The sequence below is a fragment of the Emydura macquarii genome, unplaced genomic scaffold, assembly GCF_026122565.2.
Source record: "Emydura macquarii macquarii isolate MOO-44397 ecotype Brisbane River unplaced genomic scaffold, CSIRO-AGI_Emac_v2 contig_2205, whole genome shotgun sequence".
Classification (NCBI taxonomy): domain Eukaryota; kingdom Metazoa; phylum Chordata; order Testudines; family Chelidae; genus Emydura; species Emydura macquarii.
Window position 1 is genome coordinate 35623826 of NW_027132342.1, and position 17774 is coordinate 35641599.

The 17774-nt window shown below is 38.7% G+C and overlaps 1 protein-coding gene across 2 annotated transcripts in view; it reads left to right on the forward strand.

The window, feature by feature from the left end:
• PAWR (pro-apoptotic WT1 regulator) overlaps window positions 1-17774 on the forward strand; it is a 112105-nt gene that overhangs the window by 61357 nt on the left and 32974 nt on the right. For both annotated transcript variants that reach the window (XM_067559899.1, XM_067559901.1), the window contains one exon: window positions 10801-10929. In XM_067559899.1, the coding sequence (XP_067416000.1) occupies window positions 10801-10929 (129 nt within the window). The remainder of the gene's footprint in view (window positions 1-10800; window positions 10930-17774) is intronic.

The following is a 17774-nucleotide window of genomic DNA, read 5'->3' on the forward strand; positions in this document are numbered from 1 at the left end:
ATTGTGACACACAGTAAAAAACAGTTCCTGCCCACAAAGAGTTTATAATCTAAACACACAAGACAAAGGATAGGAGTGGAAAGTGGCACAAAGAGGTGAGGTAATTCGTCTCGAGGTCATACAGCCGATCAGTAGTAATGCCAGGAAAAGAACCTAAATCTCTTGGCTCTGTCCAGTGCCCAATCCACTGGGCCATTATGCCACTTGTGTCCTTCATATCCTATCTGCACTTTGTCTCTTCCTTCCCATTTTTCCTTTTTCTGTTTCTCAGTGCTCTTTCCGTACTTTGTATCTCCTCTTTTCTTCCATCTACATTTTTCCTTTCTTTCAGAAACTGTCAGTTCCTACCCTTCTCCTATTAAAAAAACAATAATGATCAACAAATAGTGAGTGATTACACTTAGTGCCATCATAAAGCGAAAATTAAATAAAACTTTTGAGTTCATATCTCTAGGTGTCCACACTGCAAGTGAAGGTGTGCTTGTACCATGGGTAGGCATACCTGAGCTAGCTTTAATTTAGCTAGCACGGGTAATACAACTAATGTAGACGTGGCAACACAGGCTAGCAAATGGAGTACAAGCCTATTGGTGTCGAGGGGACATAGCCTTTGCCACCACGTCTACACTACTAGCTAGCTTTGTCATGATAGCTTTAATCTAGAGCAGGTGTGCTTATCTGCTACACTCGCATGCCTTCACTTGTAGTGTAGGCACACCCTCAGTCACTATTGCAGGCTTTCTAATGGCTCTGAAAGACATCACTGCATTAGTTTACACTGTTGGGGAAGTTTTCTGTGCTAACATGAGGAATACATTTCTTTTAAATGAAAGCTGAGGTTCTGCAGAATCTGAATATGCTTTGTGGGCTGCAGAAATGCATCAAGCAGGCTGTATCCCATTAAAAAGGTGGAATTTTGGCACCATTGAATAATGGTACATTTTTGTGTGCATGCATGCGCCTCTGGCAGAAATTCTCCATTCAGCTTTCATATAAATGCAGTATGAATGTCAACACCTCCATGGACTATTTCAAGTGCCAATGATAAGCACATGCATTTTCTCCTTTCTGTAAACTTCTAAAAAAAAATACAAATAAAAAAAAAATTACGCATTGAAACAACCCAGGAAACAAAACAAAAAATTAAGGTACTCACTGAAATTGGGGCACATACCATGCATGTGTCTGCAGCAGAAACACTTAGAAATGGGTGCAAGTACACTGTTTAAAACTCAGTTGTTGCTAGAGAGGGTTCTACACAAGATTTTTCTTTCTAAAAAATTCCCACCATTGTTACCACTAGGTCAGCTTCACTGCAAGTAGCAGTGTTTGAGAGTGGTAGAGTGTACAAGGTGGTGATGCTTTAATTACCAAGATGTATGTCTGTCTAACTGCTCAGAGCAGGTAAAGTGATAAAGATTCAGCAGCTGCTAGAATTTTTTGCTGTCATAAACTAATGTTCTTACCATTGCTACCACTGGTGGAGAGGAACTAATGGAAATGGAAACTCCTACCATGGGAATTTTTAGGGGGAAGAAAAGTCCTACTGTACACACTGCTTGAAGGTTTGAGGTAATGACCTCATCTTTAATTCATAATGGCAGTATTTGCTTACACATGCACATGCTTACAGTTAATGTGGGGGACAGTCAAGTCTAGAAATGTTCAGTTCAGAGGCACAATCTAAAGTAGGATCAATTTAGATATACATCCAAACTTTGGGGTGTTTAATTGAGTCAGATTTTGAACTATTTAAATATTTTGTGTCTGTAGAATTCTACTGGAAATGTGGGTGGAGTCTGAAGACAGCACTGTGTTCTTTCTCAGCTGGAATAAAAAATTAGAGATGTGAAAATCAAAAAATAAAGTAAAATTAAATTGTGAGCCATATATTTTTTTTTTTTTAAATCTGCAAGCTTGGCCCCAGTTTTGGGTAAAGGCTCAGTTTTGATTTTATCTGAACTAATTCTCCCATCTTTAAATTGTCTAAGGCCTTCTAAGATCTGTCCTAGTTATGAGCTAGTTTTATTTTTACTTCAGTTTTTATAATGCTTACATTTATACATGACACTTGATTCTTTTTCTCTGCCAAAGTTATGCAAAAGCTAAACATAAAATGGGAAGAAAATGAAGCATTTCTAAAGTAGTGTAGAATGAAAAATACTTTAAAGGCAATGTATGTGTTCAAGTATCCTACTGTTTTTATGGGTTTTAGTGCAGGTGCTACAAAGGTTAATAGCTAGCCTGTCACCTCTGTTGTACCAAAAGATTCTTTTAACTAAATCAGTGTTAGTTTCCATTTAAGGAAGAATGTCCACTGGAGACAGTGGTATTTAGTAACTGTGCCTGGGAAAACATTCCTTTGTACCCTCATGCTCACTCAACCTTCAGTTTTCCAAGGGACATTATGACAGGCTTTAGCCTGTAGTCTGAGAAATTAAAAGTACATTATAATAACATGAGTAGCAGACTAGTCAGCCGGAGATGTCCTCATCTCCTCCAAATGGATTTACTATGTGCCGTTTTAGCAATAACTCTAAATGTTTTTACCTGAACCATAAACTCTGCCAGTAAGCTTCTTGTTCTGTAACTAGATGCTGAGAGAGAGCTTACCATAGAATGAAGTAGTGGTCATAGCTGTCTAATTTGCAGCAGGTGGGATTTGGAGTTTAATTCATCTCATGAATGAAGATCTTGTATTCAGTTATAGAATCACAGAAGATTAGGTTGGAAGGGACCTCAGGAGGTCATCTAGTCCAACCACCTGCTCAAAGAGGACCAACCCCAACTACACCATCCCACCTAGGGCTTTGTCAAGCTGCACCTTAAAAACCTCTAAGGATGGAGATTCCACCATCTCCCTAGGTAACCCATTCCACTGCTTCACCACCCTCCTAGTGAAAAAGTTTTTCCTAATATCCAACCTAGACCTCCCCCATTGCAACTTGAGACAAATGTTCCTAGTTCTGTCATCTACTACCTCTGAACAGCCTAGCTCCATCCTCCCTGGAACCCCCTTTCAGGTAGTTAAAGGCTGCTATCAAATTCTCCCCCTCCCCACCCAATTTTCTCTTCTGCAGACTAAACAAGCCTAGTTCCATCACCTCATCTTCTTAAGTTATGTGCTCTAGCCCCCTAATAATTTTCATTGCCCTCCACTGGATACACTCCAGTTTGTCCACATCCTTTCTGTAGTGGGGGGTCCGAAACTGGACACTATACTCCAAATGAGGCCTCACCAGTGCCAAGTAGAGGGGAATAATCACTTGATCTGCTGGCAATGCTCGTACTAATGCAGACCAATATGCCATTAGCCTTCTTGGAAATAAGGGCACATTGATTCGTATCCAGCTTCTTATCCACTGTAACCCCCAGGTCCTTTTCTGCAGAACTTATGCCTAGCCTGTCAGTCCTCAGTCTGTAGCAGTACATGGGATACTTCTGTCCTAAGCGCAGGATTCTGCACTTGTTCTTGTTGAACCTCATCAGATTTCTTTTGGCCTAATCCTCTAAGTCACTCTGTATCCTATCCCTACCTTCCAGGGTATCTACCACTCCCCCCAGTTTAGTGTCATCTGCAAACTTGGTGAGGGTGCATCTATCCCATCCTCCAGATCATTAATGAAGACGTTGAACAAAACCGGCCACAGCACCGACCCTGGGGCACTTCACTTGTTACCAACTGCCAACTAGACATTAAGCTGCTGGTCACTACCTGTTGAGCCTGTTGATCTAGCCAGCTTTCTATCCATCTTATGGTCCATTCATCCAACCCATACTACTTTAACTTGCTGATAAGAATACTGTGGGAGACCATATCAAAAGCTTTTCTAAAGTCAAGGTATATCCCATCCACTGCTTTCCATACATTCACAGAGTCCCTTCCACCCCCTAGTCTGAGTGAATGGCTTAACCCCAGAACCCATTTACACATAATAGAAAAGCAGACAAAGATGACCTTTAACGCTGTTACTCTTTGCCTTAGCAGTTGAACCTCTTGCCAATAAAATATAGCCTCTGACCAATAATAAATATATAGATATAATATATGCATATAGAGACCATAATTTCAGTATCTAATACCCAACAGTTAGGTAGTGCTTTTCATCAATAGATCTCAAAGCACATTACAAAGGAAACTAGTATCATTATCCCAATTTTAAAGATAGGGAAACTACTTGTAGTTGACTTTTTGCTTCACCATTAAATAAAATGTCTTACTATGAACAGTCATGAGGACAAAGCTGAATATCTGATAAGTATCTAGTCTGAAAATACACAAACTGTAAAGAAACTATTGCCCTTAAATTGCAGCCTTCCAGAGGAATCCAAAATCTTGATTGCTGAATGTTGGACAAAGAGGATTTCCAGTATTTTACAGTTAAAGCAGCCTGACATTAAATCCCTAAATAACAAAAACTACTAAATAATAATAAATTCCTTGAACAAATTGAAAAAGATCTAGATATATGGGAAAGCTTTTTTGATATAACTAGTTTTTCCTACATAAACTCCCTTATATCCACATACAAGTGCTCTTTCTTTTATCAATCCATTTATATCTGTCTGTCATCTTATTCCCCCATTTAATTGCCTTTGGATGCAATACTACTCTATTTTGGAATGAATAATATTGGTACAAGGTTTGTGTGGATGCATCCATGTTCCAAATTAATTATACCACTTCAGGAAGTTTTCCCACTGCTATCCTACGCTGCACTGTTTCATACCTAGATCAGCCTCTCTATTCACTTTTGTGCCCTCCATTGCTCTGGAGTCATCTTGACTGGATACCACCTCCCTGATTAAATGGTACACTCTCTCAGGTGCCCTCCTTTTGATTCCAGCCTGGGCAAGTTTATACCCAGAGTCTGTTATAGCAGCCATGACCCATGCTCCTCTATCAACCAGTCTGAGGGTCCTCGACTTCCTTGCTGTCTGGAAGAGGAGCATGTCCAGGCTATCTGAACAGGCGTCTAATTCAAAGGTCTACAAGCAGCTATCGGAACAAATGAGAGAGAAGGGGCACTCCCAGTGCTGTGCCAAAGCTCTGATAGAATTATAAAAACACATTTGGGCGACACACAACTTCAGCAATGCTAAAGGAGCTGCACCCAATTTTTTACCAGGTAGGCTATAGAACTCCTGTGTTGTGGCCAGTTTGGAAGGCACCCAGCCAATCATGAATGCCAATGAGGAGATTTCCTTAGCCAAGATCTTTGGCACACCTGAGCTAGGAACGCAGGAGGATATGGTCCTTGAGACTCAGGCAGAGAACAAACTTGACAGTGCTCTGTAGAGAACCTCAGCCAGTAAGTATTCTGTGCTGTATTACAACAAACTCTCTGGGTACAGGCTGCATATGGGGGTTTTAATAGTTTTGTACTAGGCACTGGTTGTGTGCCACCATGTTGAGCAGTTGTAAGTTGTGTGAGTGGAGAGAACATTTCTCTCCACCTGCTCAGCTTTTATTGCAACCACCCATTATCCTAGCGCACTCAAAAGCATCAAACCAGAAGCTCAAAAGGATTTATTTTCCTGAAATAGCAAATTACATGACCCTGGAGTTGTAAATCTAAATTCTTTCCATGATAGACATGTATTCTAGCAGCTGATAAAGAAAAAGAAAGAAATAGAAAATATACTTTTGATCTCAGTTTGCTCAATCCCTTGAGCTTCTTACCTACCTTTTACATTTTCAAACACGCACTGGATTATCAAGTCCCCAAGTAAGGTTGAGACATTTCATAATGTATAGAGATTATAAGACACTCATGGATACACAAGTTAAGAAGGCCATAGGTATTTTCAGTCAGGTCATAAGCATTGGTAAATCCTTCACAGCAAAATGGGTTCAAACCATTTACTGCAAAAGTCTGTTTATTTTTGCAATGCACTTTGTGCTGATCAGCAGTGTTATAAAACAGTTTAAAGCAAAGATAGTGCCCTATTTTGGCATGCACATTGTAAGGCAATGTGAATGAATACTTTTTTTTTAAACTCTGCCCACCTTGTGCAATCATTCCTAATCTTAAACCCATCTTCCCTGATCTAGTTTGGAACTCCAGGCTTTAATCATTTTTTGTTGCTCTTCTCTGGACTTTCTCCAATTTGTCCTCATCTTTCCTGAAAATGTGTGGTGCTCAAACTGGACACAATACTCCAGTTGAGGCTTCGCGAAGTAGAGCAGAATAATTACTACTCGTGTCTTACTTACAACATTCCTGCTAATACATCCCAGAATCATGTTCCCTTTTTTTGCAACCGTCTTACACTGTTGACTCATATTTAGCCTGTAGTCCACTATGACCCCCAGATCCCTTTCCACAGTACTCCTTCTTAGGCAGTCATTTCCCAGTTTGTATGTGTGCAACTGATAGTTCCTTCCTAAGTGTAGTACTTTGCATTTGTCCTTATTGAATTTCATCCTATTTGCTTCAGACCAGTTTCTCCAGTTTGTCCAGGTCATTCTGAATTATAATCCTATCCTCCAAAGCACTTGCAACCCCTCCCAGCTTGGTATCATCTGCAAACTTAAGTGTACACTGTATGCCATTATCTAAATCATTGATGAAAATATTGAACAGAACCAGCCCCAGAACTGATTCCTGCAAAACCCCACTCATTATGCCCTTCCAGCATGACCAAACCATTGATAACTACTCTCTGGGAACGGTTTTCCAACCAGTTTTGCACCCACCTTATAGTAGCTTCATCTAAGTTGCATTTCCCTAGTTTGTTTAAGAGAGGGTCATGCAGGACAGTATCAAAAGCCTTACTAAAGTCAAGATATACCACATCTACCGCCTTCCCTCTATCCACAAGGCTTGTTACCCTGTCAAAGAAAGCTATCAGGTTGGTTTGACATGATTTGTTCTTGACAAATCCATGCTGACTGTTACTTATTACTTTATTATCTTCTAGATGTTTGCAAATTGATTACGTAATTATTTGCTCCATTATCTTTCCGCTACAGAAGTTAAGCTGACTGGTCTGTAATTCCCAGGGTTGTCCTTATTTCCCTTTTTCTAAGAAAAAAGTTGACTTTGAAGGAGGGATTTGTAAGGTAGTACATTTGCACTTGCAGCTAAGTTTTCAAAGCTTTATAAATAATCAGCTGAGGAGGCAAAAATGTAGGTTATTCCTGAAGCAGATTCCATTATAGCTAAGTGCTTGGGCTAATTCTTTCGTGGTAAAAGGGAATCTTAGAAAATCTTCTAACTATTTCAGTCCTGTATCTCCATCTCTGGGGTTGCCTGCTTAATTTTCAACACCAGTGAATCCTTAGCATCTCAAACTTCTTTTTAAAATTGCTGCTGATACATTGTGGTTTACTAGATAAAAGGTTATTTGCTGTAGAGTAGGGTGAATTTTTTTCTCTAACCAATTTCTGTACACTCAGAGCTCTCTCCTCCTAAATTGTAAATGTATTTTTGTTATAACCGCTAGTATTCATGACTGGGAAGCTAAAGAAGCTTCAAAATAGGTAGTGGTGCTTGAATTCTGTAATTCCATTAGTCTGCTCAAATGTGAGGTTGAATGTAAACTGATCTAATTACTTTTTTCTTCTAGTAGAGAAACAGTTTGCAGTTATGGAAAAAACATAATCTCCATTCTTTAGTCACTTCCGCTGAAGTATTTGTGTACAACTATGATTCATTGAAAATGTTTTCAAATTCAACTGCAAACTGGTAGTGAATTGGGAATGCAGGGAATATCTTTGGCTATTTTCTTCATCATTCTAATTCACTTGAAAACATCCTACTTTTATTTTCCACAATAGAGGTTATAGGAAAAATCTTTGTTTACATCATCAAACATTTATTGAAATGCTAGAAAACGTAAGGAATTTTTGTGGATTCTTTATATTAAGATCAGATGTGCAAATGTCACTTTGAATATCTGCTGTACCAGAACACGAGTGATTTAAATGGAAAATACATTTTTAGAGACTTGAAATGCCTAGTGTCAAGCAACAAAATTAAAAAAACCAAGAAATGTATGTCAGAATTACACCTCAGTGGTTATGAGTCCAACACTCTGAGGCTGCTGACAGAGACCTGAATTCTTATATTTGTTGTGCTTAATGATGTGAAACCAGTTTATGATGCAAAGCAAACAATTTGCGAGCATAATGGAATGCAAGGCAAACAACATTCCAATTGACTGAAATGTCCTAATGGTCTACATAATTGCAACAGTAAGATAGTCTAAGTGTGGTTATTAAAACAGCCAATAATGAGATTTTGCATATTTCTAACTTTTAAGTAATATCTTCATTAAATCTTACACTTAAAACTTTTTACTGACTTTTCCTAAATTTATCACATGCTCGTTAACTCTAGAATTTAGATGACTTGAATAAGAGTGCCTATAGATAGCAAACAGCTAAGAAGTAATAAAAACTAGTTAGTTGAATAGAATGCAAAAATTGTTTTCATTATGAGGTCAAAACGATATTTTTTTTTCCAAAACTTAGGACAATGGTCACTAGAAATGAAAGCTGCTAATAGCTCTTCATAAATATAGTTGAAATTTTAGAGTTAAACATCTTGTGTTTAAAATAGTTTAAAATAGTTCCAAATATTACATTTCTTTTGGCGTATCAGTAGGTTTTCAGCTAGTGTGCTTTCATCTTGAGGATGGGCCAGACTGTTACAGGTTTTGGAAGTTGTTGACAGCTTGTCCATTTCAGAGAGAGCTTAACCATCCTTGTCAACAAAGGGCCAGGCTTTATTGGCTTTAAGGAACCATGAGGAGCAAATAATCCATCTCCCAGGTCGCTCTCAGCAAACTTCTCTTAATGCATCTATAAGCTGTCATAAGGCACCCCAAAGCATTTTGTAGCTCTGTGCAGCTCACAATTGCCATAGCACCTGCTGGTCTATGGGTTCTGCTCCATGTTCATTTGGGTGGGTAGGGTGGGGGGGGGCAATCCCCCCTCAAAATGATCATGCAGGTCCAGTGTCAGGCTTACACAGCTGTTCTTTTCTCAGGGAATGAGCTGTGACACTACATACATAGTTCACTTGCAATCTTATTTGGTGTATGTGTGTAATGCACTTCGACAGCATTGATTTATTGTCACTATTGTGTGCCTTTTGAGCTCATGTGAGTGGTGATGGGGGGTAGACGAGATGCACTGCTTAGTGTGCCGCTAATTTAAAATATTTTTCTCTAAAATTTTGGGGGTGGGAATCCCATACCAATCAAGAATGAGATGTTAATGTCCAAAACTGCTAAGGGTATTTTCAGTACATTTCTTAGTAACAAGTATAGACACAAACTCTTGCACCAAAGATCTAATGATATGTGGTAGAAAAAAATGTATATGATCTCACTGATCGCTACAAAACCTAAATTAAGCGCATTTGAGGTGAAGTGGAGGAGGCAGAGCTTTTTTCTGATTAAAATAACAACTTGATTGTCTAAGAGTATTTATATTATTAAGACATACTTTGTGTAAATTTAGATTGATAGCCTTTCAAAAAATGTTAATTCCTGTAAAGAGGGTTTATTTGAAATAACCGATTATTGCCCTCTGCTTGTTTTTAAATTACTTTAAGATTTATTACATCATAGCTTTCCTCACTTTTTAGTCTCAAACTATAAAACTTTTTTTCCTTTAAGGGTTTCCAGAGTTTTCACTTTATTATTTGAATATTCTGGCGTCTGGATGCAAAATCTGCCTTGAGTCTTAATCTTCGTTTTTATTTTTCCAGTAAAATACCATACATACATCCATTGTGTAACACATCTTATCCTTTCTCTTTTTAGTTTCAATTATTTGGATTTGTTTTGGGTTTTTTTTCAAGTCTTGTGTTCCATCTGAATTAATTATTAGGATAATGGCTGGTCTTCAGCTTCTAATGCCATAGCCTGTACATTTTCTAGATATAAATGCCAGTATATTCTGTCTTTAAGACATTAAGATATTCTGTCTTATTAGTGCTAGTTAGACAAGGTGGGGGAGGCAATATCTATTATTGGACCAACTTCTGTTGGTGAAAGACATGCTTTTAGGCTACACAAAACTACTGCAAACATTACTATTAGACTGTATATGAAACATCCTTCAGCTGCGGTACTGTAAGTAGGTAAAATGTACTTTTCAAGAAGCGCATTGTGTAATCTCCACCTAACTTTGCCTTAGGAAAATTTAGTCCTTTTTGTATTTTGCCAAGTAAATAAATAAATGCAACATTAATTTTTTGTCCATTCATTAAAATGTTTAAACGTTGAGCTTTTCATTAAAGATCACAAAAATTTAAAAACCAGCCCACTAGATTTGGGGTAATGTTAAGAATGCGACTGAAATGACAGAAGCAAGGAAACTTAGAATAAAGGCAGAACATTCAGATTGACATTCGAGTCTTAGCAACCATGGCTGTGCCAAAAACAAGATCTAGTGATGTGTGTGAAGATTAAAGTGTCAGTCTCATTTTTCTGCCTTTATTCTGCATTTACTCTTTTATTTCCTTTGGGCATATACAGATACAGACCACAAATGTTGCTCAAAACAATTGGGTGTTCTGCTAGCTGATTTTTTTAAGTAGTATTTAAGGAAATGTATCTACTCAGTTTCCCAAACTTGATTCCAATATTTAAACTATTTTTAGTATAACTAGTATAGAATCAAAATGCCATGATAATTTAATCAAACTACATAAGTCTTGAGCTCACTTATGATAGTATTAATACCGATATATAAATTTCATAGACTGCTTCAGTTTTTGTTTGATGCATAGAAATCTAAAATGTAAAATAGCTTTTTTTTATAGCTGAGTGTTTTGTTTTTAGAGTCTAGATGAATATGACGACGATGAAACAGGACAGAAGGAGCGAAAGAGAGAAGATGCTATTACACAGCAAAATACAATGCAGAATGAATCTGCCAGTGCAGACCCAGGTGGCTCATATCTAATACAGGTGAGAACTTAAAATTTTGTTCAGTTTTTAATGGAGTTCTTACTCTGGTATTGCAAATTCAAGACTTAGAAGTCGGAAACATGAGATAAAGCAAATTTTTGTTTCTACTCCAACCCAGACAGTAAACTATTTTGTAAGTGAAAACAAATGATCAAAAGTAGTAATCATTGCATTACTTAAAATGTACATTGATTTAGTTGTCCTTCATTTTTATCACAATTAATTAGCATTTTAAATGTATTTGTCTTGTTATATATAGCTTTATTTATATTTAAACTTGATATACTCAGATCTGATGTTACATATGTGATTTGTTTATTGATCTTACTAAACTGTAATTAGATTTAATGATTTATGTGAACAAATTTTCATCCAAAGGAAACAGTTTTTGAACTATCAGTTTAAAAACTTCATTGTTCGTTGCATCATTCCAGGAAAATTTCCATTAAGCAAATAAGTTTAAATTCTAATATGTTTTTAAGATATTATTGAATGTATATCTCCTATGGTTTTTTAATAGTTAGAGAGACTGACTAAACTTGGTTACATGGCAAAAGATGTCTGTTCATAAATAAAAATACCATTTTCATTGTCAGGAAGTCAATGGATAACTTCATGTTTTCTAGTAAAAGACTGAATAAGAATTTATAAACTGCAAATTTTGTACTATCATTCTTGAAATAAAATAATGTACCAGATCAGATTTGGCCACTCCTCCTCAGTTAAGATTCAGACTTATTTTCTATTGTAAGTAATCTTGGATTCCTCTCTAAAATGATGATAAATGTCCAATTTGATATGTCTAAGATCTAATTTTTCATATTACATAAAATTATTTGACTTTTTATATATTCAAAGCACATGAAATCTCCAGAATAAAGTACAATTAAGTCCCTATTTTACTAACTAAGTAGAGAGTATTCAGTTCTGAATCAGCAGCATGTCTGAATATTCCAGAAGTGAATACTGGTAAGCAGGGACACCGCACTTCAAAGCTTGGCTCCCACATACTTCAGCTGCATTTGTGTGTGCTGAGCACTTTTACAAATTAGACCCCAGTGTCTCAACTTGGGCACCTGGAAAATGAGAACACAGTTAGTGACCACTTGTGAAAAGTTTGGTTTAAATGGTGTCACATAGGAACTGTGTGGTATATGCAGGGATGGAATTCAGTTTTTCAGGGCATCATTCAACGACCTTAACCATGAGTCCATCCTTTCTCTTCCTTCAGCCCCTTGCCTCTCACCACACACCTTCCAACTTACGCAACAAGTGAGGCAGGAGTTCTACAGTCAAGTCTGCTTCACTACATAATACTTTATTCATCCCATGAGCAGGTCCATCATGTGCACTGAATGAGGCAGGGGTCTAATCTTCTTGTCCCTTTCCATTCTCCTCCCAGATGCCTTGTCCCAGTTTCTTGCTCAGCCAGTCACCATTTTATGGAAAATACGTCTTGTCAAACAAACTTGATTTCATTTTTAAGGAGATTATGGATTTGGTTGATAAAGGTGACTGCACAGATGTAATATTCCTAGACTTCTGTAGGGAGCTTAGTGTGGTTAGTATCATACAACATGAGTCATTCACTGTGAGGGTAGGCCTTACATTAAGGATCAGCATTAAAGCCATTATTGTGAGATTGTAATGGACACTTTATGCAGGGAAGTAGGGGAGAGACTCCATGAAGCATGCTTTTTGTCAGTGACATTATTGTCAATTGTCAGTTATGCCATGAAGATAAATTCAAACTGGAAAGGGACCTAGAACTATGAAGGGGCTGTATTAGAAGAAAATGGCTTACAAATCATCTGATGAGACTGAGTTCATATGATGCTTCCTTGACAGTGACAATGAAAAGCCAATTAAATTAGATTGTGTAGAGTTAGTCCATACAACAATTTACATACGTTGGCTCAATGTTGAGCCATGATGGGAATGTAAATGCAGTTGTTAGAATGGCAATATTAAAAGCATGAGGGCTTGGTGTAACTGGAGGGAGTAGATATGAATTCTCTGTAATAAACTACCAACTATGAAGCAAAGCATATAAGAATATGATTAGGCCATCCATGAGGTTACGGTCTGAATGCTGGCCACTGGGGAAAAGAGAAGAACTATTTCATGCTGCCAAAATGAGTGCTATGTGGATGCTGGGTCAGACTACAGCTGGCAGTCTACACAGTGAAACAACATATGAGCCATGCAACAGCTAGCCTCCATCACAGGAAAGCTTGAGTATTGACTGAGATGGCTGGGACACGTGAGATAATGACAAGATGTGGGATATGTTGACCAGAGTGTACAGGAGCTAGTAATCACAGGACAAAGACCAAAAGGAAGTCCTAGAAAAAAGTGGTTCGAGGTGATGGAGGACATGAAGGTTTGAGTCATCTTGGAAGAAGTACTTGACAAGAATGGTTGGAGGTAAAGAACAAGAATCACTGATCCAGATTGATGGCATAAAGTGAAGAAGCAACGCTGTACTACATTCTGATTGCTTTTTTTAAAAGAGCCCTATGCAGTATCCGTGAAGCACACATTAAATGAATTAAGAGCTAGTTAACCTGCAGAGCTCAAAAAGTAGTTATTGATAGGGAATCATTAAATGGGGATATTCCCAGTGGGGTTCTTCAAGGATTAGTACTCAGCCCAATGCTATTCAGTATCTTCATCAATGGTTTGGAAGTGTAAATAAAATCATTACTGAATATATTTGCAGATGGCACAATAATCAACAGTGATTGACAGAGAAGTTATACAAAGCAATCTGGATCATTTGGTAATATGGACCTGCCTCTTTGAACAAAATGAGTTGGTTTTTTTTTTTTAATACTGCCAAATGCAAACTTTTATACATTTAGGAACAAGAAATACAGCCCCTATCTGCAGAATGAGGAGACTGTATCCTGGGAAGCAGTGATTCTGAAAAATATGTTAAGGGTCATCATGAACAAACTACTGAACATAAACTCCCAGTGTGGCATCATGGCTGAAAGGACTAATGCGCTCCATGGATGTATATACCTGGGGAGTAGTCAGTAGCAATAGGAGATAATTTTTATCTGTGTGCGCAATCTTGGTGAAGCTGGTATTCTGCACTTGAGTCTGATATCAGTGTTTTAAAAAATGTGGAAAATTTGGAGATGAGCCAGAAGAGCACCACTAAACTCATTTTGAGAGTTGGAAAAATACCTTACAGTGAGAGACTTAAAGCTCAGTCTGTTTTAATTTATCAAAAAGAAGATTGAGAAGTGAGTTGATAATGGTGTATAAGTACATTCATGGGGAGAAAATACTGGAAATCCAAAGCGCTCTTTAATCTAGCGGAAAAGACATTAACAGCTGAAGTCATAGCCAGACTATTTCAAGTTGGAAATAAGGCACAGATTTTTAACAGTGATGTTTGGTTTTTTTTATCCACTGGAACAAACTACCAACTAAAATGATGGATTCAGCAACTCCTGGTGTCTTAAAATCAAGACTGGATGTCTTTCTGGAAAATATTCTTTAGTCAAACACAAGTTATTGAGCTAAGTACAGGCGTAATTGTGTGCAATTTAGAGATCTGTGACGTACAAAAGGTCAGACTAAATTATCTTGGGTTTCCCTCTGGCCTTAAAGTTCACGAATATTTATTTGTGTTTCAATAGTGGCTAGGAACCCCAGTCATGAACTGGGACCCCATTGTACAAGGTCAAAGAACAAAAAGACCTTCTCTGCTCCAGAGACCTTGCAATCGAAGTATAAGGTGAAACAAGTGGATACAGAGAGATGGGGAGCACCAAGATACAACAGGACACTTGCAGCCTGACTTTCTTTTCTGGCAGGCTTGGACCAAAACATACACCAGAGTGCTACAACAATGCTTCAGATACTTTACAGTAGCTGTCAAAGGTGTGCCTATGGCCATTAAAAGTTGGAGACTAGGCGTACATCTTTACAAAACAAATTCATTGAATTCTTCAAGTGAAAGCTAATGGGTTTACAAAATCAGAATATTGTTTTGTTAAATGACCATGTTGCAAACCTGAATGCCCCTGAAACAAGCAAATAGTCTAAGCTGCCAGCCTTCATAACTGGGGAACTATAGATTGTGTTTGTCTTAGATGTCATTAATTTATCTTGGAATCTGCTGCTGAGTCAGATTGAAACAAATTCCTCTCCAGTAATGCAATCAGCTGATGTATTCCTAACCATGCCTGCATATGTTCAGGAGGGCCAGCACTTCTGAATGCAACTGGATGAAACTACAGGTGTGTAGTCTTCTGCTTAACTTCTAACATTTGTCCAATCTGAGTTGGAAGAATCCAGACACAAGGATTGCCTCTTTTGCTGTCCACTGATAAAACGTGCTACCCAAAAGGGGGAGGGAGGAGGATATTTTTGGAGTTTTCTGACAACTGAATCTTGTGGTCTGGTTGTATTTGCATCACTGAACTGGTGTCTGCACAGATGATGCCCAGGCTATAATAGGGAAAACAAAGGGGTCATCCATTCTGTTGAACCCAAAGCCATTTAGACATCAGTTCACTGGGAAGTTTTAGCAATACAGATGATAATGGAACTGCAAAAGGTACTTAATGAGACTAATACATTTTACAAAGCTAAGCCCACCAATTCATGCATCTTCACTATTGCATGTAAAAAAAAAAAAAATGGGCTGTCAATATTGGAAACTTCCTTTGCAGAGTTTATTGGCCTTTGTGTGGCAAAGTTTTGAATCTCTTGTTCGAGCTCAGTTTAGATGCAAGGATTTTCTGTGCTGAATCTAGGTCTGCCCTTGCTGAATAGCTCACTGCTCAGCAGTTCAGATTTAGCTTGCTCTGAATGCTTCTCTCCAAAATATACATGTGTTCTCTTCCTGGGAGTTGTGATGCTTAGGAAGTCATAACTGTGTCAGGGAGTCAAAACCATTTTGCCCTTCTCTTATTGCTAAATGGAGTAAAGAGGGAGGGAAAGGGAAGGGGTGAGAGCCTAGGGTAGTCGTGGTATTCAAAAGGTTAAGAAACAGATCTCTAAAAGGTGCTCTAATATATCCCTGCTCTTGAGTTGTGCTTCTAGCACAAAACAGGGGGTGGAGGGAGTCTTCCATATCTTAAAAGCTCTAAAGCTAGGGGATCTATGAGGAGCCGTGGCTCACTTTCCCTTTATTGCAGCCATGCTTTTATTGTCTTTTCAATAAGTGCTTGTATAGTGTATAGCACTCTGGGGCCCTTAGGCACTACTGTAATTAGAAACAGCAAGCAATAATCCAGTACCTCAGTCCTTAGTTCCCTTCTACTTCTGAACATGGTGGAGCTTCCTGGGAGTCCCTGAATGGATCTTGGATGTTGCTGCAATGATGGCATCGCCAAGAAAATTATCCCTTGTTCAGTATACCCTTTTTTCAAATGTCTATTATAGTTACCCTCTTCTTGAGGGAAGCTTATAACCTATAAAATTCTCCTGCAATTGCACATACCCTGTGCATGAATTCACTTGGTAAGCTTCAAAGGCAGAAGACTCAGTTGAGGCAGTTAAACATTCCACCTTTTGACTGATGCTGTTTGGTGCTGCTTACATCAGTATAAGTTTGATGTGTTACGCCCCAGTGTTTTTCTGTCTTTTAAGCATCCAGATGTGTGTTATACTCTGGTACTATTGACTCATTCCATACACTGCCTTGGAATAGATTTGAAGCATATACATCATCTCCCATGAAGTATGTAGTTTGGTACAGAAAGGAGCTCTATGAACTCCTGAGACACTTTCCCGTTTGCCCACAGCTTCTGAAAGCTAAAGATTAACTTCCACTGACTGCAGCCTCCATAACATCTATGCCAGTTATCGTTATCCTTGAGGCCAAGGCATGGAAGGAATACGATATAGCCTGCTAACCTCTTTCCATAGCTCTGTCATCTGCTTCAAAGATGTGTATACTTCATCAGAATAGCCAAAGCTTGGTCCCAATACAAAGTTCCTTTGGAGATCTTAGCATCCAGAGTGAAGACTTTCAACTTTTTTCTGTCAGGGTACTCAGCATTGACATGTACATGATTACATTGGTGCGCCTGGGGTTGATATCTGCTGTGAAATTATCACTCCAACTTCTAGAATCAACACAACATTCTTCATGGTGCCTCTGGGAAGGAGATAGTGAGCAGGATGACCATGTAATGGCTAAGATAATTTAATTTAGTGTTGAAACCATCGAATACTCTGAAAGTAACACTCTTGACTACTTGGAGGTACATCAGGAGTAAGCCACTGCAGCTGTGCCTGCTCAATCTCCAATAGCCTAACAAGTCAGTTAGGCTGCCTGATGGACTGCCCTGTCTGATTAGCTGAGGAAGTTGGCAGGCTGGTTTTTAAGCCCAACAGTAGCTTGCTGGCTGTTCAGCGCCACACCCACAGATTCTCTGCCTCCCTGTGCTCACCTCACTCCAAGACATGCTTCAGTCTACCCTGTTCCAGCATTAGACCCTACCCTCCACCTAAACTCACTCCAGCCTAGACCTTGCTCTGCACCTGGCTTTATTCCAGCCCTGTCCCAGTCTTGCTCCTGCCTCAGAACCAGCCCTGATTCTGCCTTCCCTGAGGCCAGGTAATCCAGTTCTGACCCTCTACTCTGATTCTTGACTTAGACTCTGCCTTGTTCCTGAGTGCTGGCATTCTGACTCCTGCTGTGCTTCCTAGGCCAGACTGCCTGTGAGCCGGTCTCCTGGCGAGAAGTCTCCTATTGAGTATAGGATGAAAGTGGTCACCAGATGGCACAGGAGTAGGCAGACGAGCCAAATCTAGCATTATTTTGGAAGTCCACAACTGGGCAGTTAGAAAGTACTTAGTGCCTAGGGATTCTGCTG